The sequence below is a fragment of the Lates calcarifer genome, linkage group LG14 (assembly GCF_001640805.2).
Source record: "Lates calcarifer isolate ASB-BC8 linkage group LG14, TLL_Latcal_v3, whole genome shotgun sequence".
In the NCBI taxonomy this organism is placed as follows: Eukaryota; Metazoa; Chordata; class Actinopteri; family Centropomidae; genus Lates; species Lates calcarifer.
In genome coordinates, this window is record NC_066846.1 from 8,869,153 (window position 1) to 8,892,932 (window position 23,780).

General features: G+C 41.4%; 1 protein-coding gene across 1 annotated transcript in view; it reads left to right on the top strand.

The window, feature by feature from the left end:
• Positions 1-23,780, top strand: part of arap2 (ArfGAP with RhoGAP domain, ankyrin repeat and PH domain 2) — a 115,942-nt gene that overhangs the window by 17,176 nt on the left and 74,986 nt on the right. The window contains 3 exon segments of the mRNA XM_051075709.1: positions 2,132-2,252; positions 12,163-12,356; positions 23,254-23,360. Coding sequence (XP_050931666.1) covers positions 2,132-2,252; positions 12,163-12,356; positions 23,254-23,360 — 422 coding nt within the window.

Below are 23,780 nucleotides of genomic sequence, written 5' to 3' on the forward strand. Positions count from 1 at the left end.
GAATTAAAACAATTAATTACCGTTAACCCATACTGGGGTATAATTATCAGCCACCAAGCTAATTCATCCACATACACACACACTTAGTTTCTCCTTTCCTCACCTTCCTTTAACTTCTATCTAAATTTAGAGAGAGAAAGAGGGGAGATATTGGTGCGAAACTCCTGGGGAGAGAAATGCACAAGGCTGGCTGTCGGTAATTAGGTTGAGCCACTTCTTGCCATTGTTAACATCCTGCTTTAATATGAGAAGGACCCCTCCCTGACCCTCTTAGGCATCTTCATTTCTACATGATGTCTCTCTTTCCCACACGCCTCCCGCTTTTCTTCCTTCCTTTCCTCTCCATCTCTGTCTCTTCTCGACCACTGTTGCTTCTTCCTCTGTGTTTTTATCAGTCTTTTTTTGCCACTGTATCTTATTCCTCTCCTTGGCCTCTCACACAAGCCTAATTTCTCTTTTTTTTCTTCATTTCATGCTCCCTCCATCCATCCATCCGTTCATCCCTCCCCTCCACCCCCACTCTCTCCATCTCTTTCTCTGAACTGACTGCGCCGGCTGGTATATTTTTGGCCATATGCTCTCTAGAAATAGGCTTTTTGTGGACGGCAAGGTCACAGGCTTAATTAACAATGGCGAGAAAGGAGTCAGAAGTTCACTTCATTTTTCTTTCTCTTTTCATCCCTCCTCCACTTACTTCGCACCCCTTAGCTTCGCAAGAGGATGTGATGGTAGCAATACAGTGGAGAAAACGTACTGTATTGAACGCAGCGGCACGGCGGTCACCACAAAGTGTGCGCAGGACACTGTGCAGAGAATCAAAATTCAGGTCAAGCCCGTTGAAGAGCAACAGAGAGAATAAAAAGACACGTGTGGATTTTTTTTACATACTTTGTAATGATAATGACATTATCGACATGAATAATGCAGTGTCTGCAACGACCCCTCCCCCCCCCCCCTTTTTTTTTTTATAACCCAGTGATTTTCACGCCGCTACAGAAGGCATAATGTGCTGTCTCCTCAGTTCACTCTACTGCAAGAACATTACAATCTGAGATGTTCTTGGCTTTTTCCAACTACTTTAAGGGCATTTCTCGGTTACATTTGCCACATTATGATTCGAATACTGATCCAATGGTGCTTCCGTTCCGCCCCAGCTCCTCTTTAGAAGTGATAATATTGAGGTTTGATTTTCTTTTTGCCACCGACTGTCTCTCTTTCACATTGACAATGACCCAGTACTTTAATTGCCATTGTCAGGGGAGACTGTAAAGAGGGTCACGAAGCCTCCAGTGCAACATCCTCCTTATTTGGATGCCTCCACTACAGCTGCTGGGGGGAAACATGGGGGTAATGAGACAATACTCAAACAGCCAAATCCCACTTTACCCAACAAGCACTTCCTGTGCTTTACCCAAATCCCCAGTACAGCGTGCATATCTCTTTTAAAATATTTGAGAAGTTTGTTTTCTGCTTGTAGATTTGTTTTATGATGTCTCCTAATGCCCAAATGACAACACCATGTGTGTTATTCTTGTGTTTGGTCTTCTTTTTTGCAATGTAGGCTTATTTTTTGGACGATTTCCTGCATCTTCATTCCAAACTATGCATATTTAAATTCTATAATTAGAGTTTTTTATGTTAATGTCAAAGATCACATCAATGCAAGTGAGTACTGGCTTGGTAAATAGCACGGAGCTCATATGAAGAGATACAGTGTGTGTTGGTTGTTTATATTCCTGCAGCAGATTCTTGATTCAAATGCTTCTTGTCCAAGAGCTCTGTGCCATTTATCAAAGTTATTGCTTGAAAGGAAACAGGGAAGCTATTTCTGCAAATAAATTTGACGCTGTATTGATGGGTTATGGCTCTAGTTTGATGAGGATGTCTGTCAGTGGCGTTTCAAATTGAAAGCGATCACAGCCGATGGTAATACAACTCAGAATTACACATCTATTGATGCAAACAGTGCGCTAGAAAACAGTAATTGTGGGTCTACAGATGCAGATAATAGGAATAAGCAACAATACAATAACATTATTAGCATGCATGACAGCGTGTGTGTGTCCGCTTGTGTTTATGTACCTATTTAATGTGTGTACTCTTATCTGTCTTCATGTTTGTTTCTGTTTAGGAGATGTACTCCAAAGGTATGATCCTGGCCAGTGCTATCAGACAGGTGCGAGGACTGGGTGACAACAAGTTTGAGGTAGTCACCTCCCTTCGGACTTTCATATTCCGGGCAGAGAGAGAAGGTACAAGTGCATCTTTTCCTTTTTTGTGTGCTGTATTTTTCAGTCATCTATCAGCTACTCATTCTGCTCTCTCTGCTTGTCAGTCTGCCTCAGTTGCTCTAACTGTCTGATTCCCTGTCTGGCCTTGTTTTTCTCTCTCGTTCTCCCCGCCTCTCTCTGTCCTTTTCCTCTCTCCCCCTCCCCTCCCTTTCTGTTTGTCTCTCTCATTCTTACCTCACGCTCTCTAAATGCCTCTGTGGTAAGCTTCTGTCTCACCTATTTCTCTCTTTTTGTCTCTTTTTCTCCTCCTGCAGTTTTCTGTCTGCCATTTATATTTCCTGCTGCTTTCCCTTAAAGGGCATTATCAGTTTGACTGGAGATTTTACATCACTCAATATCATTTTGCAAGGTATCCCTGTGCATAGAAAAAGTTGTACATTTTGAGAAACTGTGCTTATCTTTTCTTCCAAAGTGTATATGAAAATATCAGTATTGGTCTCATATTTGCACATTAAGTACAGAGGTGTGGTCTAGCATAAAGATTGCAGGTAGGAGAAACAGTTAGCGTAGCACTTATGTACTGAACTTTTAGCTAACAGACAACAGCTGGGTACAGTGACTGTATGTTGAATCTTTAAAGGAACAATTTGGGAAAAAAACATTAACTTGCTTTCTTTCCCAGTGTTATATGAGAACATGAAACAAAGAGACTGGGAACAGGAAAACAGCTAGCCTGGCTCTCTCTGAACCAAACAAAATCCACCTACCAGCACCTCTACATAATGAACATGGTCTACATCCTTTTTACAACGTGTTATTTTAATCTAATGTTGTGCATTATAGGCAGAACATGTGTAGCCTAGCCTAAAGCTTGAGGAAAACTGGAATGAGACAGCTAGCCTGACTCTATTCAGAGTTAAAATATACACCTAACATCACTTTTAAAGCTAATTAATTTCTCTTCATGTACGGGTTGAAAAAATAAGCTATAAAGTAAGTAAGTGGGGCAGCTTTACAGTAGTTGGTGTGTGTATTTTTCAACTTTCAGGAGACCCAGGGTAGCCACAGTTAGCCACTTCCAGTATTTATGCTAAGCTAGGCCAATACACCCTGATTCAAGCTCTGTACTTAACACACAAAAATAAGATTGCTATTGATCATCTTTTCTCATTTTCAGAGAGAAAGGAAATAAGTATTCATAAGTCTTCATTCTCTATGCATGCTCTGTGAATATGAAGCTATGTGATGCTGCTCAGGGAGATCTTGCTGGCAGTAATGATTTCATGTCCCTGCCTGAACCTGTGGTATGAAGTCAATCTAAAAGGTTAGAATATATGAACAAAATCTCAAATCTTCCAGGAACTGTCCTTTAATAGTCTTGTTCCTCCTTCTTCTCTCCATCCCTCTGTCAGACAAAATGGACTAAGAGTTGTCTCTGCTTATCGTCTTTCAGCTAGAAGCTTCGTCTGTGTCGGCCTTAATGAGAGGGGAAAGAGACACTTTCCGCTCCTTACCTCCTGCCTGCTTGATGGCAGTCTATTAGGCAGCTCAGGTCAAACTGACTCATTTACTAATCGAGGGTTCGTTTCTGAGGTCAGATACTGGCCGCCCTTTGATTCATGTGAATAAGTGAGATTGGAGAAATTGAGTTTTGCGTGGTTATTGCGTAGAGTACTTTTGACTCATTGTGTGGTAAAGTGTGAATATTTGATCTGAGAACAGATTGAACTGAAAGATCTTTATTGACCAGATCATTAAGACCTCAATGGAAGTTATTGACACATTGACATCTGTTGAGCTAAGAATAGAATAATCAATATTTGACCTGCTCACCACTGGTATTGATCATTAGCTTATTACTCTTGATAACTTCAACCGGTCGTTTAATCCTCAATGGTCAGTTAGAAATAGTTGTGATGCTAAAGCTGTTTAAGTAGACTCTAATACATTAGGCCTTACTTCTGACATGATTCTTCATCAGTCACTGTCCTTTTAAGCCAGTAGTGAAATGGTAATTGAAGCAAGATTGTGAGCAGACAAATACAATACTTTTAAATATAGACATGGTTGGATTGTTCCTGAGCTCTTAATGGTCAAGTGCTCTAGTGCTCTTATGTAGAAGCTATATTGGTTACGCTATCAAAAGCACTCTGAATATACTTCAATTATGACTTATGGCCGTTCATAAAGGCTTTCATGGTTATTATTAATGTAAAGGCTGTATCAGGCTGTCATTTGAGGGTCGTGGCAGTGTAAGAAAGCTACAGTCACACCTGTTCATGGCAGTTGTTGGAACGTGAAATAAAGCACACTTCTGATGAGATGAAAGAGAACTGAAGATTTCAATCAAACAGGATCAGTTTGTTTTTAAGATACTCTTTAAAGATGTTCAACAGACTGGAAACATTTAACCAAATGTCAAAGAAACACAAATACCTTTAAATAAGTAAGTCTTACATGCCATTGTTTGTAGAATCTGAGAATTAATGACTGTTGCTGGTTTTGAGAAAGATACTGTGGCAGATAATCACTTAAAAAATTCCACGCATAGAGCCTTTTAAGATAGATGTTACTTACCCTTACCTACAATACAATATTTACAATATTTAAATACAATATTAAGTGTTTGCACCACACTTTGAGTTAAGAACAGCCAGTTTTAGATGGCAGTGGAAATATTTGAATAAGTTACTGTTCTGTGGAGATTATTTCAGAATATATACATTCACCAAGCACTTTATTAAGCTCACCATACTAAAACTCTTTAAAGAGCAACTCTTTCACAAGATATTGCAAATATTCCTTTGAGATTCTGCTCCATGTTGACATGATTGCATCACATAATTTCTACAGATTTGTCAGCTGCACACTCGGGCTGCCAATCTCCTGTTCCACCACATCCCCAAGGTGTTTTATTGGATTCAGATCTGGGGATTGGGCAGGCCACTGAAGTACACACTGCCATTGTCATGAAACCAGTTTGAGATGACTTTTGCTTTGTGGCACATTATCAGGTTGGAAGTAGCCATGAGAAGATTGTGGCCATTAAGGGATACACACGGTCATGCAACAGTGCTCAGATAGGCTGTGGCATTCAAACGATGATTGATTGGTATTAAGGTGCCCAAAGTGTGCCAAGAAAACATTCCCCACACCATTACACGACCACCACCAGCCTGGACTGTTGACAGAAGCCAGGTTGGATTTGTGGATTCATGCTGTTGATGCCAAATTCTGACCCTACCATCTGCGTACCTCAGCAGAAATCTAGGTTCATAAGACCACGGTACGTTTTTCCAGTCTTCAACTGTCCAATTTTGTTGAGCCTGTGCCCACTGCAGCCACACATTGCTGTTCTTGGCTGACAGGAGTGGAACATGATGTGGTCTTCTGCTGCTGTAGCTCAAGAAGGCCTCATTTCATGCTTATGTTCTATTCATAGCATTGCTTGATGCAATATGTATTTATTATTATCATTTTATCCGTTTAAAGAAATTGCATTGGATCTCATTTTCATACAGTTGTGCATCACCGCTGGTTCATAAAAAGCAATATGACCAACGGGTTGCCCTCCAAACTTTTTCCATTTATTTTCACCACGCTGAGCACAGAGCACCAGCGATTCTCCCTCCTCTCCCAGTCGATTCAGTGCATCATCATATCGATGACTGCCAGCTTTTTTTTTTTTTTGTTCATTTATGAGTCGTGGGTCCTCAGCGGCATCATTTATCACTCTGTCTGCCGGTTGATCGTCATACGTCACACTCAGCCATCTTGACAAGAGCTGGGAGGGCTGTCTGATTTGGAGGTGGCCTCTGACCGCCTGGGATCAGTGGGAAGCCTCTCGCGGAGGTGGCTGCTGCCATCAGAAGAAAAAGGCCGGGGAGGGAAAGAGAAGAGAGAGGGAGAGAGAGAGAGAAGGAGGAGAAAACTTGGCCTCATCACCTCATGCATCTTTAAACAGGCCCACTAGCCTTGTGGCAGAGAGTCATCAATCTTTGGGGAAACACATGAGAAAGAGGGAGACATGAGGAGACAGAGGGAAAGAGAAGGAGTAGGTTAGTGAAGTGGAGTTACGGAGCTGCTGGGCTGATGCAGTAGGGGCGACAGGGGGGTGAAAATGATGGAGTGATGGTCAGAAGAGTGTGGGAGATTGTTAAAAGGCATGCAGAAGGGTTAGAAGAAGAGGGGATCGGAGCGACAAGGGAAGGAAGGGATTAAGTGAGGGAATAACAGGAATGGATAGAGCGACAGGCAAACACGCAAGCTTGGTGTGAAAAAGCAACAGAGAGGTAAAGGCAGAGACGGTGGGGAGAGATGAAAAGGGCAGAGTGAAGATGGAGAAAGGGAAAAGGGAGGGAGAAGTGAGTGAATAATTGAAGGCCACTGGAGAGAGTGTGCACACAGCTGTTGGCTGATTCTCCACTTGGTCCGCAGGTGGCCTCTTCCCTCAGGTACTGTCAGCTTGAGACAGGAGAGATGGAAGAAGGAAGGAAGACAGGCAGGGAGAGAGAGTGAGGGAGGGAGAGAGGGAGAGAAGGAAAGAGAAGGAGGGAGTGATGTGGTGAGCAGTGGCAGGGATTGGGGGAGGGTAGAGGAAAGCAAGAGGGAAGGAGATTTTGGCAGGAAGAGACGCCGGCGAGTGACGAAAAATGGTCGGGGCAAGGAGGGAGAGTGTTGGAGAGGATGCAGATAAACACGCTACGAGAGAGAAGATGGGATTTAATGTTGATGATTTGTATTCTGATGCGTTTGCAATTGTCTTTCCACAAGCCTGCCTGTGACACATGTTGAGTTTGTTTGAGATGACAGGAGGGAAAGTTAGAGAAAGAAGTAAGGAAGAAAAACAAAATGGTTGGGAACAGGCCAGAGAGAAAACGATGGCAAAAATATAAAGTCAGGAGGACACAGAGTGGGAGTATAAACTGTACTGCATATTTCACTTGGCATCATTTCACATTTTACTACCTAGTGGTGTCGTTTAGCCTACCCCCTTTCTTTAAATCTACAATTGATTTTTTAGGCCACTTGAGGCCAGTGCAACAAGCTGTTAGCACTGCATTAACACATTAGCACCATATGAAGTTATTGTGGCTAACACACAAGTAAACAGTTGCCTATTTATATATATAGCAGACACAGAGCAGCATTAGCATTTTCTGCCGTTGTTTGATAATCACTTTTTTAAAGCTCTGTTTTGGTCTCTAACAAAGGAAAGTTGAGCCATGAGCAATATATTTCACATACATGTAGTCATTTCTTTGTATCAGTGATATATAAAAAGTATAACAAGTAAACATGAAAGTTTTAGCTCTAGATCGTGACTAATTGTACTTAATTTTTTAGGCTTGCATTAGCCTCAAAACTCATAACTTAAACTAACATTTTTGATAAAGTTCACACAAGTCAGTTTATTAAAGAGTTCTGACAGGTGTGTGCACAACATTTTACAATTAAAAATACAAATGCCAGGACTCTCTGTTGAACAAGCTATGCTATATTACACTTTTTCTAATTAACCTCAAACATACAGTATATATTTAATTGCTGTGCTGCTATTTCTTGTTAATAACTGCATGTATAGGTGCCAAGTATCTGCTAAAAATTGCCAATGCCAACAATGTAGGCAACATGGCAACGTGACATGGCAAACGCATGTAGATAAAAACATTGAAGAGAAATGTCAACATTTTAACATTTAATGTAAACATCTTATTCTATGTTGTGTGAGTATTTTGGCATGAGACAATTGAAATGAGAGAAAACAAAGCAAATGACCACAATCCCCCTGCTTTGTGTAGTTTTTTTTTCTCTATTTCATTTTTTATTCCCGTTGATGGAGACTGTGTGGGCGGCTTCTAAGATCTGTGTCGAGCGCTGAGTGGACCTAGCTCTCATCTCATCCACTTTTCAGTGAGGATTATCTGCCTCTCTCCTCATCTCTAAAGTGGAATAGTCTTTCAAATACATGGCTATACATATATCTCTTAACAAGCGCCAGAGCTGTAGAGCTATAGATGTGGCTGAGAGTAGCTGTATATGCTTTTCATATGCATGCAGGGGTGAAGGCATGTTTGCATGTTTGCAAAAAAATTCTGGCAAGCGCTCAGGAGGTTCATGTGTGACAGACTGCGCGCACAAACAAACAAAAACATACACTCTTAACGTATGCAAGGAAAACTCAGACGAGCGAGTCAGATGCCCACATGCTACCACGTGGGCGTATGGGCATGCCACTGTCTCCTCTTTTTCCTCCCAAGTTTCTCTCAATCCTCACATCTCCTGTCCTCGCTCCAGCCCTCCCTCCTGTGCTCAGATTTTCCCAGCCTGGGCGAAAAGGAGGCATGTTTTATTACATTTGAAGTGGATTTGGACAGGTTTTGAGTGAATTCTTTGAAAAAGTTGACATCAAAATTTTGATGTCGACGACAGGCGGGTCATCGTTTGGAGTGAAAAATGTCAAAATTTCAGGTCCAGATTTTTCACCTAAAAATGACTGAGGGGAGGGAAGAGAGGAAGGAGGCCCTGAATAAATGAACAGGCAAATAAGTGAGCACAGGACAGGTAATGGAACTCAGAAAGCAGGGTGGGAACAGAACAGTAAAGCCTAGTGATATAAAGAGCAGTCAATAATTGAGTAGGTTATTCATTATTGATACTGGCTCTTTATGAATTCATAAGAATCTGGGGGGTAGCCAGACCTGTGCTCAGTTTGGGACTAGACAGCAGATACAGTATTTGGGAGCACAGGGTTGGGGTTAGTGTTTGTAGGAGTAGGGTGCCCAGAGAGGAGGAACTTTTCCTCAGAAGTGGAGATGATGGTGGATATGTTTGCATGCAAGGTCAGAGAAAGAGGAGAGGAACACGTCCCGTAAAGGCTGGAGGAGGGTCAGAAGGTCACAGTCAAGAGGCTAATTAAGGTCAGTTTTACAACGTCAGCTTGACAGCAGCTCCAAAATGATTGACAGGTCACCAAGAACCCCCCGCCCCCCCTTCATTGAGGACGTAGTAGCAGGTCACTCAGAGGGTAGCACAAGCTCACGGTTGACTTTGTCAAGTAACAAGTTGGGAAACTTCTGATTAAGTTTTTTACAGTCCAAAATTTTCACCCTGAAACGACCCATTGAAAACCTGTCCACCCTTGGATAAATTAGTACAGAAAAAAAAGGGGGGAACGACATCTAAGGACAGTCAGATGTGAGCCAGGTAGAGCTGAGGATAATTACACAAAATGTGGTCAGCCTGAACCAGCCCCAAACAGAGGGAGAACTTTAGAGGCAGCGTGATGAGCCACCAATTAACAAGCACCCATGGTCCAGAAGAGCAGCAAATACATACCCTTTTTTCCTCTGTGAAGTCCTTAGTCCACAGTCCGGAACACAAAGATATTGAGGTTATTATTATTTAGGACAAAGAAAAGCATCTGATCCAAACGTTTGAGTCACTGGAACCAGAAAAAGTTGCTTAAAAATGACTAAGCCAATTATTTTGTGAGGAAAATAGTAGTCCATATATAGATATATGGATGAGGATAGGTTAAATATCAGCAGCACCACAGGCTACATCCTCCAAAATTAGGAATAGTGGAATAAAAATGGTTTTAACATACTGTGCATTAGTTTTAGCTCGGTGTTCCTGATATTTGTGTCAAACAAAATCTGCAGCTACTCCAAGGCCTTCTGCTCTGTACATAAACTGTTGGAAGAAAGTGCACAGACACATTTTTTCCAATGAGGGGGATCAATAAAGTATCACAATAACAATCATCCTTTCTATTTCTAAACTGGCGTGCCTCAGCAGTATAATTTGCAGAGCTCCTACGGATATTTCCTTATGCTTCCTTAGCCTACATAGCCGGTAGTTCAGTTGTTTTTGGTGACATTACTTGTGTGGGAATAATAATGGATAATAGAAGGAAACAGAGAAGAGAATACAACAAGTACATTAGAGCCATCTGGATACACACACATCACGTCCTGTGTTTAGAGATTATTCATAATATCCTCCATCCTGTTGTTTTGGTCGAATTCGTAAATCGTGGGTATCCAAAAATACATTTCCTGAAAAAGGGGTGGGGGTGGTGGGGGGAGTTGGGAGTGGGGGTGCGGCACCCTTGTCTGACCACACAAACTCATGTTCTGAGAGCCTCGCTTTGTCGCTTTGTGTATTTTAGAAAAGTGTCTGTCATTCTGTCAGAGATTTGTTTGATTTTTTTTGTTGTTTTTGGATGATGACTTGATAGCTGCGCAGGTTTTGAATTGAAGTGCGTTTACTTTTCAAAAACTTTGTGCCTTTATGATTTTGTTCTTAGAAAAAAAAAGGGTGCCTTGTTGCCTTCTTTCAAATTTGCAAGTCCATCCCAACTGAAGGCTTACTTTTCATATGCTCGTAGGTTTTTTTTTTTTTTTGATTTTCTTTTCCTTTTCTTATTCTCTTTCTGTCTTGTACTGAGCAGTTACCAGTGGGCGCTGCTGTGGACCTGTGATGTGTGTGTGTGTGTGTGTGAGCGAGCTTGTGTGTTTACAGTCTTTTGGTATCTCTTGTGTTTCCACTCTGCTGGCTTTGATAGCACGATGTCTTGGGCGGTAAGGGAATGGGCTTTACAGCACCGGCTTCGTGTCTTCTTTTCATGTCCGTTTGAAAAGTAGTAGAGGAAAATATCTGAGAGGCCTTTTGAGTGTACATCGTTTGAATGTGAACCCAGTTTTGGAACATGATGCATTGTGCCACACTTGAGCCATTTAGCTGTGCTGTAATCCGGGGTGATTTACAATAAGTTAGAGATTCAGTGTCCTACTCAAGGACGAACAGCTTTTGAAGGCACCAAACAAGTGAGGTGCCTGTTATAGGACAGTTTGCTAAACCCCTCGCCTCAGCAGAGATTGTCCAATCATTGCTTAGCAACCATAACTAGGTGCAGCAGGCCTGTCAAGCTTTTGCTTTTTCCATAATGCATGGAGCTGTAGTGGAAATACTCTGTTACAGCTGCAACAATTAGTCCGTTATTTGATTGAAACTCTTTTTTGAAAATCAATTAATTGTTTTTTTAATCTTATGATTAGAAATTGAATATTCTTTTAGCTTTGTGTTCAAAAATAAAGTAAAATATGTATGTATGCTAGGCACCCAAACAGACTGGGACCAAACTTAAGAGTTTGACCTCACATTTTTCCTCATCAAACCTATAGTACCAGGACTAGTCCTTCTCTGAAATACACAAACTGACGCTAAAGTGGTCAGGATGCTGAGTCTTTGCTTGGGGCATGCATCTTTAGCCTCAGCCTGTTGGCTTCATACATGATGTTAAGCCAGTAGGTGCATATTTAAGACTCATATGTTTTTGTTTTAAGTGGTAAATCAAGGGCCCTTTATTTAAAAATGTGCTATGAATTTCGAGTGGTAAATCTGTTACTGTTATCACTGTAAACTGCAAATTAGTGGATTCAAAGAGTTGTGGATGTGTCTCATTAAAAGCAATATTTTTTTGATTGTATATTTTAATTAGGTGTTTTCTTTGACTCAAATTACTCCTGCCACATCTTACTTCAGGCTTGCAAATTTCAGAGAAGCAGCTATCTATATCTCTAGTGCTAGACTTTGCACTTTACAGCTTTGCAGGATATTCATTCACCAGGGGCTACATTAATTTTCACCAATCGCGACGACTCCTGTGTTTCAGTTACTTTGGTTTTAGGCTAGATTTGTCTGTATCACTATGCAGTAAAGCAGCCAATGAGCCAATGGAAAAATGATGAATTAACATGATAATTCAAAGACTTCAAGATGCCCTGTTCTCTCTTTATCTAGTTTTCTTCCTGGCTTGTCTTGATTTTGTTCTCTCTTCCTTTACACACTCGCACTTGTACCCACATTCACCATCCACCTCTCTTTTTCTCTGTTTTCTGTCTCTTGCTCATACACGTGTCCACAGGGGAGCGCCAGGAGTGGATGGAAACTCTTCAGACGGCCATGCGCCCCCCCGCCTGCGGCTCCCAGAAGCCCTCCGACAGCCTCTCTTACCCCTCCTCCACAAACAAGCGAGGCTTGCTGGAGCTCCGCGGTTACAAAGGCAGAGTGCTGGTGTCCCTGGCGGGGAGTAAAGTCAGGCTCTGCAAAACAGAACAGGTACTTCTAACACCGATGGGACTTCCTCTCTACAGCATGACAGCTTCCTGTTTGAAAAAGGAAGATAATAATCACTGCGTATTTGGAAGCAGAGTTGGAGCGAGATGGAAGTGCTCATGAATGCGGAATGCAAAAACTAAATATATATATAAATATATATACATATATATGTGAAAATTTCATATGCTATTTTTGGTGGGTAAAACCACATAGTAGCACCCAGGAACTGATTGTGTAACCAGTGTATTTATACAACTGACCAGACATTCAAGCACATCCATCAAGGTCCAGAACAGGTTGGAAAAGAATGTGTGTGTTGTGGATATGTAGCTACTGGGACGATCCTCAATAACGGCTAAACCAGTCAGATCCCCTGGGTCCCTTTTGATGGCAACTTTGTTAAACACAAATTTATTTAGGAAGCCATACCATTGAAATTTTTACAAGACATATAATAATGAAGGATCCATCTATTTATCTTTTGGGTTGATATTGTGCTTCAGTGGTGGATGTTCCCAGTGACATTTGCCATTAATGACCACGAGCCAGCTGACACATAATGAATACAGGGCCTTTGATACCCTTGAAGGTTTGGGGCCATGGGGCAGATTTTACTTTGCTTTGGAGTTGGTAATCCCGCCCAACTCCACTCATTATTGACTTTAAAAGTAGTGCAGTTCGGGCGAGTCAGTCAGCAGTACTGCCCCAGACCTTTTTGCTCTTGGTGCAGGGTTAACTCTAAAGGAACACTTTCAAGTATCATTGTTGCCCAGCGAATGACCAGTAAAACTGGTCAGCCCAAGTGACCTCAAGTGATTCTCTGATGTGCCTAGTGCCCATTTGGTAGACGCTTTTGCACTTTTGCTGGCAAAATGTCTCCCCTAACTGGCTTTAGTTAGATCATTACTGCTCTTATGTGAACTATATGGGGAAATATGAGCCCAAACAGTGATTTGTGGAGCAGCGTTGGTGCCCCCCTCATTCCATTTTCACCTCAGCCCTTTAGAGAGTCTGTGCACACCACAGCTTGGGAGCTAATGCCACACAAAACTTTGAACACTTTCATGTTCAAAACTCTGGATCCTAATCTTCCCATAGTACAACTCTAATAGACAACCACCTTGCCTTTTCAGCAACAGCTTAGGTCAGATTTCAGGTGCTTAGTAATAAGCATAGGACAGCAGAGTTGTTGTGTTTTAGACTTTTACTGTTGTTGTGCTGGATTCACTGTAGTACTTGTTCTATGAATTGTTTGTACTGAGATGACTTGGAGCATTTCCATTTTATTTCCCAGCTGTCTGTAGCTGTAACATCCATCCTCACTTGAGTGACAGGGTGATAGCTTTTTGGAGGATAGGTATATCAAAGTGAAGTTTTGTGTGTGTGTGTGTCACAGATAGATTGTAATAACATATGCAGTAATATAATTCTTCTTATTGTTCTCTCAAAGTATGATCTGCTTTTTGTTTTCACTAATTCCTTTGGATTGACACTTCTGCAATTATTGCAGACAGTTTCTGCAAAACCTTTAAAGAGGGAGACAAAGAGGGAGATTGATGTGAAAGGGAGAAAAGAGAGTTGCGCTAAGACTGGTGTGTTGCCTGCTGAAATTCATAAAGTTAAGTATTGAACATCTGTCCATACGCGGGCGTGGCTTCTATCGATGGCTGTCAGCGTTCTGTTATTTCTTTGCGGACGCGAGGCGAAACCCACACTTGTCTCTGTGCAACTTGGCAGTTTCATCTGACTGAATGCGAGCTGTCAGAAGCAGACAGGTGTCACGATGTTATTAGTATGCGAGGATCCTCCGACTGCAGCGCCTCGTCCGTTCGCATCTTTATGCAGATACTTAGTGCACAACAGCAAGGCGGGGAGAGAGAGGTAGCGATGGCAAAAGATGGTTTGTTTAAGAAGAGGAGAAGTTCATACTATTCAAAGACGACAGCAGCGCTGACTTCAGTTTGTCAAGGTCCAAAACATTGTCAGGACAAAAATATTTACCAGTATTTCTCACACTGAATGGGAAACTGGAAGGGGATCTAACAAGGAAATAATGTGACCCTTTAAAAACTGTGGGATTTTTCATTTGTTTAAACTCACCATTACTGAATCTCAGATATTGAGAAAATTTGCACGCAACTTGTTATCACTTCAATGAGTGAATATATTATAGGAGAGAACCAGCTTGTTTTGGGAAGACTAAAATGTGCACTTTGTTCCTTCCTTTTTCAATGTTTTTTGTATTTAATTAATTTTTTTGCATATTTTCCCTTCTGCTAAATGTGCAATTATCTTCTGATTCAAAACACTTATTAAGTATTCACAAGCATATTATTTGTCTAAATATACCCAGTGGTTTCAGTGAATATTTATGCAGCAACTTCTTGGACTATTAATCAAGTTGTTTTTTTTTTTTTTAACTTTATTAAACAACATTTAAGCTACTCTGATGAGCTGTCTTCACCATGAGGCAGATTCATGTAACTGGACCTCCTCAAATTTTTAAGTGACCACCCCTGCTTTAGATGGCAAAACCTCACCTGCAAGAAGGGAAAGATAAAAACTAAAGTCTCTGAATGTGGTCCAAAAGAGGTTAGTTTGGTGTTTACCTCAGCCTGTGGGTTGAAATCCTCAGTTACTCTTCCAGCAAATATCGACAGTACTGCACCTGCCTTGAAAACTTTATGTGGCTTTATTCCCATTACCCCTGACTTTGTGTGTACTAGACGCTTGTCTTGTTTTTGCTGTTTCTAAACAAAAAGCTGATGTGTGGGGTTTTAAAAGTTAGGAAAAACCTGGAGGCTTGAAAGCCTCTGGAAGATGGACACAATATTTCGGTTACTGATGAATATTTATAGTCTTTAAACGACTACTTCTGAATATATAACTCACATAAATTGCAGTGACCTTTAAGATCTGAATGAAATGAATTGTCAGGAATGATGAAGCTGAGTGTCATAATATCCTAATATTTAGTACCTGGTATTGATCAAGCTCCAAAAACCCTTGATCCTACACTTCCCATTATGCAACTCATTCATAGTGTCCCCTATTAACTATCCCTGCCTGTAAATGCCATTGTCTGCATTCCCCTAGTTTGTAACACAGGCTTTATGTAAGGAAATTGTTGCTGTCTTGACGAGAATTAGATGAGAAGATTGATACCACACTCATGTCTGTGCATTAAGTCTGAAGCTAGAAGCAGGAGGGTATTACCTTACCTTAGCTTAGCTTAGCTTAGCTTAGCTTATCTTAGCATAAAAACTGGGAACAGCAGGAAAACAGCTCACCTGGCTCTGTCTGTCCAAAGTTTTAAAAAAATCTACCCACCAAAAGAAAAGCTCACTAATTGTATCTCATATGTTTAATCCATACATGGTTTAAAATGAGAAATTGTGGTTTTACAGGGAGCTGAATTTGCACCATTAGCATGGGTGTCATTTTTACATTTCTGTCTGTGTATTGATAAAGAAATTAGATATCACATGTTCATAACTGAGATTTAGAGATCTTGGTAGTCTTGGTGTTAAGCTAACCAGTCGGGCCACTGTTTGCTAAGATGTAGTTTAGGGCACGTAACTCCCCATGACACAAGGTAGTCTGTTTTATATTTCTGTTGTGTACAGTATGAACAAATAAGATAAAATGTGCTAATTAGTGAGCTTTAGAGATGGTGGTCAGGTTTTTTTTTTTTTTAACTTTGGCCAAGACAAGTTTTAGCTGTTTACCCGTGCTTCCAGTCTTTATGCTAGCCTGTAAGCTACTGGCCTCCTGACTTCAGCTCCAGACTTAATGCACAGACATAAGAGTAGTATCAATCTCACCTAACTCTCTGCAAAATGTTCAGCTATTCCTTAAAGTAATGTTCTCTGGCTCGTTTCCACAAGTTGAGTGGTAGTACTCCTCTTGGGTAAATTCAGTGGAGTTCCTCTTTGACATATGGCTAAAGTATTAGCATGCTTAGCTGGAGGGAATTTTACTTTGGAGGCTCTTGTTTTCAAATGACCAAAGGGCCCAAAAAGTCAGCAGAGTCTTTTGAGTAGCCCATTTAATATTATTATATACTTGTAAAATACAATCTTACAGATTAATACACCTTTCCACAACTTACATCCTCTTTAAGCTGTGGAATAAAGGAGAGATAAGTTTTCTTTTACTTATAGTTTCTCTTGAGTCTTTTTTTATTTGATGTCAGTCCAATTAAGCCCTGATAGTCCCTGCTCACATTCAGAGGACTCTGTTCTCTGCCTACTCCTGTCTCTAGCAGCAAGATATCCTATCTGAGATGGAAAAGATACCTCGCAGCAGTGATACTATTTCTTAAAGTGCCTCACATTTGTTTTGTGTGCATATTTGATAATGCTGAATGCATTCAACTCATTTCCATCCCTCCTTGGCTCTCATTTCGTTTCGCTCGCTCTTGTAGTTTTGTTGTTTGCCTTTCATTATTTTCTTCATTAGCGTGAACAAACATCTTTGTTAGAATTCTCTTTTGGGTATCACTCCATGTCAGCACATTTCCACTCCCTTGCTCTGAGACAGCGGGAGAAACCGAGGGAAAGAGGGAATCTGAGAGAGAACAAATTAATTGTATTATTTCAGCTTACAAGCTAAATCCCTGGCATAAATGCGGCAGCGAGCGGCAGTGCATTTTGCACGGAGGAAGGCAAGATGGCAAATGAAAAGACAAGAGAGGAAGAGACCAGAAACAAAGAGACAGAAGTAGGGAGATGAAGTGAAAGGGGGTGGAGGGAGCTGCTTTCGGTGCAGGGGTCGCATGAGTGAGAAACGAGCGTTGGTGGTTTATAAGAAAAGGAGAGTGATAGAGAGCAAGAGAGAGGTAGACCGTTGCCCCGTTCAAGTTCAGTGGAGTGGAGTATTTAATCTAACATGATGAACGAGCTATTGGAAACATCATCCTCCCAGCTCCTCCTTCACCACCCCTACCCCATTTCTAACGGACTGTAAGCCCTGTGATGGAGCAGTGTTTAAGGTCATTTAAACACCAAGGTAAAGAAAGTCAGGCAGTGCACAAAGTGTGTCACACACACACGCACACACATTTACCCTGAGAATGATCTCCCCATCGTGGGCTGCATAGGCAGATCGTTACAACCAGAGCAACTTGTTTCATGTCTTATCACGTCATACATCACAAGTGTTATCTGGTTTGTCTTCACACCAGTAGCTGATTGATTGTTTGTTGGATGATCATATGTCTCGCTGTTGTCTCGTATGTAAACCAGCTCCTACAAGCTCAACTGAACCCAGTTTTTACAATGAAAATCCTGGCTCGTGATTGGCTGAGCAGAACCGCGCACCAGATGTCTTTCTCTTGCGCTTTAATTCCTACTTAGCAAAAGTTACACATAGAGTAGAGCCTTCTCTGGTGGAAAAGGTATTCAGAGTGTACAATAACAGCGAGACTGAGGATTTAATTAATCTTTGCTTTAATTAAATCTCTTTCTCGTTTGCTCTTCTGGAGATACTCTTTGCAACAATTAACAACATCCCAACATTGTGTGGCTGTGAATTTGTGACACAAGAACAAGTTTGCCTCCACCAAGGTTCTCCTTATGTAATGAGTTTGTTTCTTTTCGCATTCCTGATGCAGCTTCGAGAGCAACTTTAAAATACTGTGAGTGCAGGCAACCTTTGGAGACAGCACAACAAGCTGTACATGTTAACATGCTAATATTTAGCTGTTATAATGTTCACCGCAGTACTTTAGCTTCTTAGCATACTAACATTTTAAGTTTAGCTTAGTTTAGCATTAAGTACTGCTGAGGCTAATGGGAATGTCATTAGTTTCGCAAGGATATAAACCAAATTACTGGACCCTGAAAAGAGGAAAAGTCAGAGAAATACCAAAATCAGTGGGATGTATCCTCTGCTGACCATCATGGTCTGTAGAAAAATTCATGGCAGTTCATCCAAAAGTTGTTTCACCAAACAGACTGACAGACAGTGAGATCCCTAGAGCTAGCATTGCTGGCATGGCTAAAAAATATTTATTACTGCGTCTTTAAATATTAAGTCAGATATCAAAAGTTTTATCTCTTGACCAATCATGTGATTCATTCATTGTGGTTGATGCTACAGTGTAAATTGACTCATTTGGGATTAGAAACTCAACCTCGGGACCTTTTATTTTGCCAAACCTACTCTTTACCAGCTCGGCCTAACTCATGCTGAAGCAGCAGTCAGACTCATAAAGCCTTTATAGCCGTGTTCCACATGCACAGTAAAGTTTTATGAAATATTTTTGACCAAAATGTGACTTACAGACCAGTGGAGTGACTTTCATTCGCTGCTGGCTGCAGTTTAAAACCTCTCCTTGCTTCAATACATGATTTTCAGATATATACACATATTTCTTTTTTTTGCTTAAAATATTGAATTGAATGTAGTTGCTTTTTGCTCAGGTTTACTATAATTGCATTTATCTCTTGCCTCTTTGTGGTTCTCCATACATTTATACCTTTTTCAGCAACTCTTTTATCCACTATCATTGTCCATAGCATCTCACTCTCCTTGGCCTCTCTGCTTGATGTTTAAAATAATCAAAGGTCTTTTGTCTCCATTGAGTGTGTTCTCTTTTAAACTCACCTACCCCTCAGCGAGACGGTCTTACCCCACATGCTTTTAGAGCAGCTTAAGTGGTTGAGTGGACATGGAATTGGAGATAGAAGTAGAGGCCACCTCTACTTGTCTGGCTTCTTTTAGAGCGGCTCGGCACTCTGGAGTGACTGACTCACACAATAAAAGGCTGGAAAGCTTTGACAGAAATTCTAATTGGATGCACGACTAGAATGTTCGAAGTGGTACCAGGTTAAGGTTATTCATTTTAGTTGTGAGAGGAATCCTTTTCCCTCACATTCAAAGTGTTTACTTGGTTTGAGTTGATACTTTTCCAATTTAGTTTGAGTTTTAAGTTCTTCAAGATGCTTTTTTGTAGTTTGGTTCATAGACTTAAAGTAGCTAAGTGCAAAAAAAAAAAAAAAAAAAAAAATCACGCATGCGTGAGAACATTTGCCTAAGGGCCCTCTCCCCTGTCCCCCCTGTAAGCGCCATTATCGCCACCTACCCCTTGGCTGTTGTAATTGGGTGAGTTATTTTTACCTCTAATGCCTTTCCTTCCTCTCTCCATCCCTCCTTCCCTCCATCCTTGGTGAATTAATTGGAGAGGGCAGGAGGCCACGGCACATATTGGGTAGGTAACGAGTGGCGAGGGCTGGACGGCCGCTAACACCCAGCGCTCTAATTGGCTGCCTGAGAGGGATGAGGGTCATTAGGTATAGGTGACTGCTTTGCCCTCTCAGCACAGTCGTGCGCACACACGCATACATCCAGGCTGAATGGGAACGCTTGTGTGTGTGTGTGTGTGTGTGTGTGTGTGTGTGTGTGTGTGTGCGCGCGCGCGCGTGCGCATGCACATAACAGCCCAGATGCTCTCCTCCTCCATACATCCTCCTGGTATGAAACAGAACAATTATACAGTAATACGTGTAAACCATTTGTCCTTCTGTGTTTGAATTACCGCCGCGTGTTGCTTTGAGAGCCTCACCTGAACCGAATGGTTAGCGAGGATGAGCTCTGAATGAGGTTGGTTTATACTCCACCAAACCCTGCGCCCTCATTACCGCGTCATGCGTCTTCAAACCTCAGAACATACCGAACTTAAAAGAGCAATGACGGCGCGTAGTTATAATTGATAGGATGGAGAGGCAAGTTTCTGCTGCACCGAACAGCCCTCACATCAAAACTTTTAGCTCAATTAGGACTTGGCCATACAGTGAATTCACTTGTCTCACTCACGCTCTCTTGCTCTTTTCTTTTCCTTTGTATCTCTTATGTCATCGTCTGGCTATACTTCTATTCCCGCTCGCTCTGTCTCAGCACCATTGTGCAGAACTGTTAGGCAAGGAGAATAATTGAGTTTTTCCCACCATGGTCCTCTAAATTTGCCTGAAGTAGTCTAATTGGGGCTAATGATGGTCAAATGAAGATTTCGACAACATTAGCCTCAATTGAACCAACCCACACAATACCAAAAGATCAGGTTGGGAATTCCTTAGCACGCAAATATTTAAGTGACTCCCTCCTCGTGTTGTAATCTGCAAAAATTTGGCTGCTCCGAGAAGTTTGTTGCTAATTAGTTTAAAAATTCTGCAAGAGATGTGGCACTCATACATGAACACACACAGCTTCTTTGCACTGCTACAGTAAGGCCATGTATTCCCCAAAAAGTGCCTGATCAACAAAGATGGTGTCGATTCATTTTCCTCTCTTTGTTTGGTGTAATTAGTGTAAATTGTTTTTTGCTGGTGAAGAACAGTTAGCACAGGAAACAAAATACACACACACACACACACACACACACACACACACACACACACACACACACACACATGCTCCATAGCTGGCATGGCATGGCGGCGTTTAGTGCTCCTTGCTAAGGCTGTATTTTGTGGAGTACTGGCGCAGATCCTGTTTTGTTCTGGCTCTTTCTACACACACACACACACACACATACACAGTTTCTTTCTGCAAACTGCTCAGCTGACCCCTCACCCCATCTCACCCACTCTCAGTGAGGATTACCAAGACCTTCTCTCACATATACTTTCTCCCTCATTCCCCTTCCTTTGTTTTCATGCTGTCTTTCTCTCCCCCATCTTTTGACTCATGCTTTTTGGCTTATGTGCCTCAGTAATGGAGTAAAGTGTGTATTTTCCTGTATTGTACTGTTGGACGCCTGCATTTTTTTCACTCTCTTTTGATGTTTTGCCTATACGTGCGTGGGCGTAGGTGCGCTCCTTCTGTCTTCCTGTCTGTTTTTCCGCCTCAGCTCAGAGCTCTAGGCTATAGAAAATGGTCTAAACTGCTGTGAGTGTTGAGGATGAAGTGGTGAAGGGAGGGACGCAGCGGGTGCGATGCAGAGTTACACCGGAGCTTATGAAAACTGTGCGTCTGCTTCTAACCCCTATTTCTGAAATGGGCCTCGGAAAAACATTGAGGCTGAAAGCTTGAGTTGGTTTGGATTCCCCAGATGCACCTTTTGCCTTTCGCAGAGCTTTGCTGATTCATGCAGGTATACACGCACGAGCACTCAATGCAACACAACACACACTGCACACACCTCTCTATCCCTTTCCGTCTCTCTTTAACACTTGTACACACACTCACACACATACACGTCACGCACAGACCTGGTTTGTGCGTCATTGGTCAGATGGAGAAAAAGCCGATGAACTGTTGGGTGTGTTATTGGTCTGTCACATACTATTTTCAGCCGCCCTCTCTCACATGTCTAACTCTATATCCAGTGCCATTTCCTAAAAAACAAAAACAGTCCCACACAAGAAAGACTGAGACTGAGAATGTCCCTGTGGTGATTGTAGGTCTTCTTTATTGTTAGTTTATTATGCCAAATGACATTCAAGCCCCATGTGAGAAACCGTTTGGTTGGATCTCCAATTTGGATCTCCCTAACAGTTTCTTCTTTTGGAGGGTTTTGAAGAGTTTTGAATATTTGCATACATGTTGTTTGGGTTTTAAAATGGGAATATGATTAAAGCCAAATAAGAATGATCAGTTGATGTGTTAGCTATTCATCCACCTTTCCATGTCCTATCACTGGTGGGTCATGGTCATGGTGGTAGCAAAATAGTAAAATGATGAATTGTCTTGTTTTTTTAAACTTTTGTTTCCATACTGATTAACCAAACAAGATTAGAAATCTTCAGATGTTACCTTTGGACAGAGCTAGGCTAGCTGTTTCCTTCTGTCTGTGCTAAGCTAGGCTAACTGGCTGCTGGCCCCAGCTTCATATTTACTGTACAGACATGAAAGTGGCATCGATCCTCTCATTTAATTCCTTTATAAATATAATTCCCAAAATGTCCAAGTATTCCTCCAATGCGAAGGAGCAGTGGTTCTACTCTGGATGGCTGCCCTTGCTAGCCTGTCACTAATAAAATAAAACCCAGATACAAAGTGAAAGAAATTAATTTTGGTTTCTTGTGTGTGTTTCCATTTCTCTCTTTCAGTCACTACCCAAAGCTCATGACCATAGATGCGAGTTAGAATATTTTATAACTGTTTAGGACTAAATTGATACATGTGTAGGAAGTGGTCATACACAATCAAAAAGAATCAAACGGATGTGAGATAGAGGTTTGATTTATTTTGTCCAGCGCAGCCAATCTTTCCAATCAAGACATAATTACATACATTTAAAGCCAAGCCAAACCTGGAACTGACTGAGAATAAAAATGTGAATTAAAAAGTGTTTTAGTCTAAAAGAAAAAAAACCCTGCTCCACAGTATGTTTCAGTACAGTGCCACAGCATCTCTTACCTTTAACTTAAAGTAGTTTGATACTTTGGGAAAATACACTCATTTGCTTTCTTGCCAAGAGTTATATAATGGTTGATACCACTCTCATGTCTTTGTGTTATGTTTGGGGCTGAATCCAGGAGGCAATTAGCTTAGTTTATCATGGGAGGAACAGCTAGCTTGGCTCTGTCCAAAGTTCAAAATATGGCTACCAACACTGCTAAAGCTCACTATTTAACACGTTCACCACACAAACAGAAATGTAAGAGACAAGTTTGGGGTTTTATGGGTAATTATATACTGGAACTATTTCTTGGAAAACAGCTAGGCTAGCTGTTTTGCCTTGCTTCCAGTCTAGCTAGGCTAATCGGTTCCTGGCTCTAGCTCCAATCTTAGCCAACAGGCGTGAGAGTGGTATCAATCCTCTCATCTAACTCCTGGTAAGAAAGTGAATAAGGGAGAAAAAAAGGTGATAAATTGTTAAAAGCTGTAACTACCTCACACTTAATTATAGTTAGATTTAAGGATCTCCATCTCTCTGTTTGTGCTTTTCCAGGACTATAAAGCGGGACTGGCTATTGCTGAAGTGGAACTGACTGCTGCCAATATTAGAGACATGGACCGCAGGGGCTTTGAAATCAACACACCATTCAAGAACTTCTGGTGGGTGTGCACTCCATTTGTGGATTTGTGCATGTGTATGTGTGTGTACCTGTGTGTCTCAGTGTATGTGTCTGTGTGTGTGTGTGTGTGTGTTTCAATGCCCCGTCCCTTCTCCCACAACAAAGAGCTATTCATACTAAAATGTGTGTGATGTATGATGTGTCTTTTTATGTGAGCGTGTGAGAGGAAAGTGCTCTCGCTCTGTTTGATCTCACAGCTTTTTCCTTAACACATACTCTGTTTGTTATTGCTTTCCTCATCATCTAAAAGAGGGATGTTAAGTGAAGGAATCTCTCCTTGAATACACAGCCCTCAGAATGATGTACTCAACAGGTTGACATCGTGGTAAACCCCCGCATTTGTTTAAAATCTTACCTCAGGAAGCAGCAGGGTGTCAAGATTTCATTCATATTCCTTCTG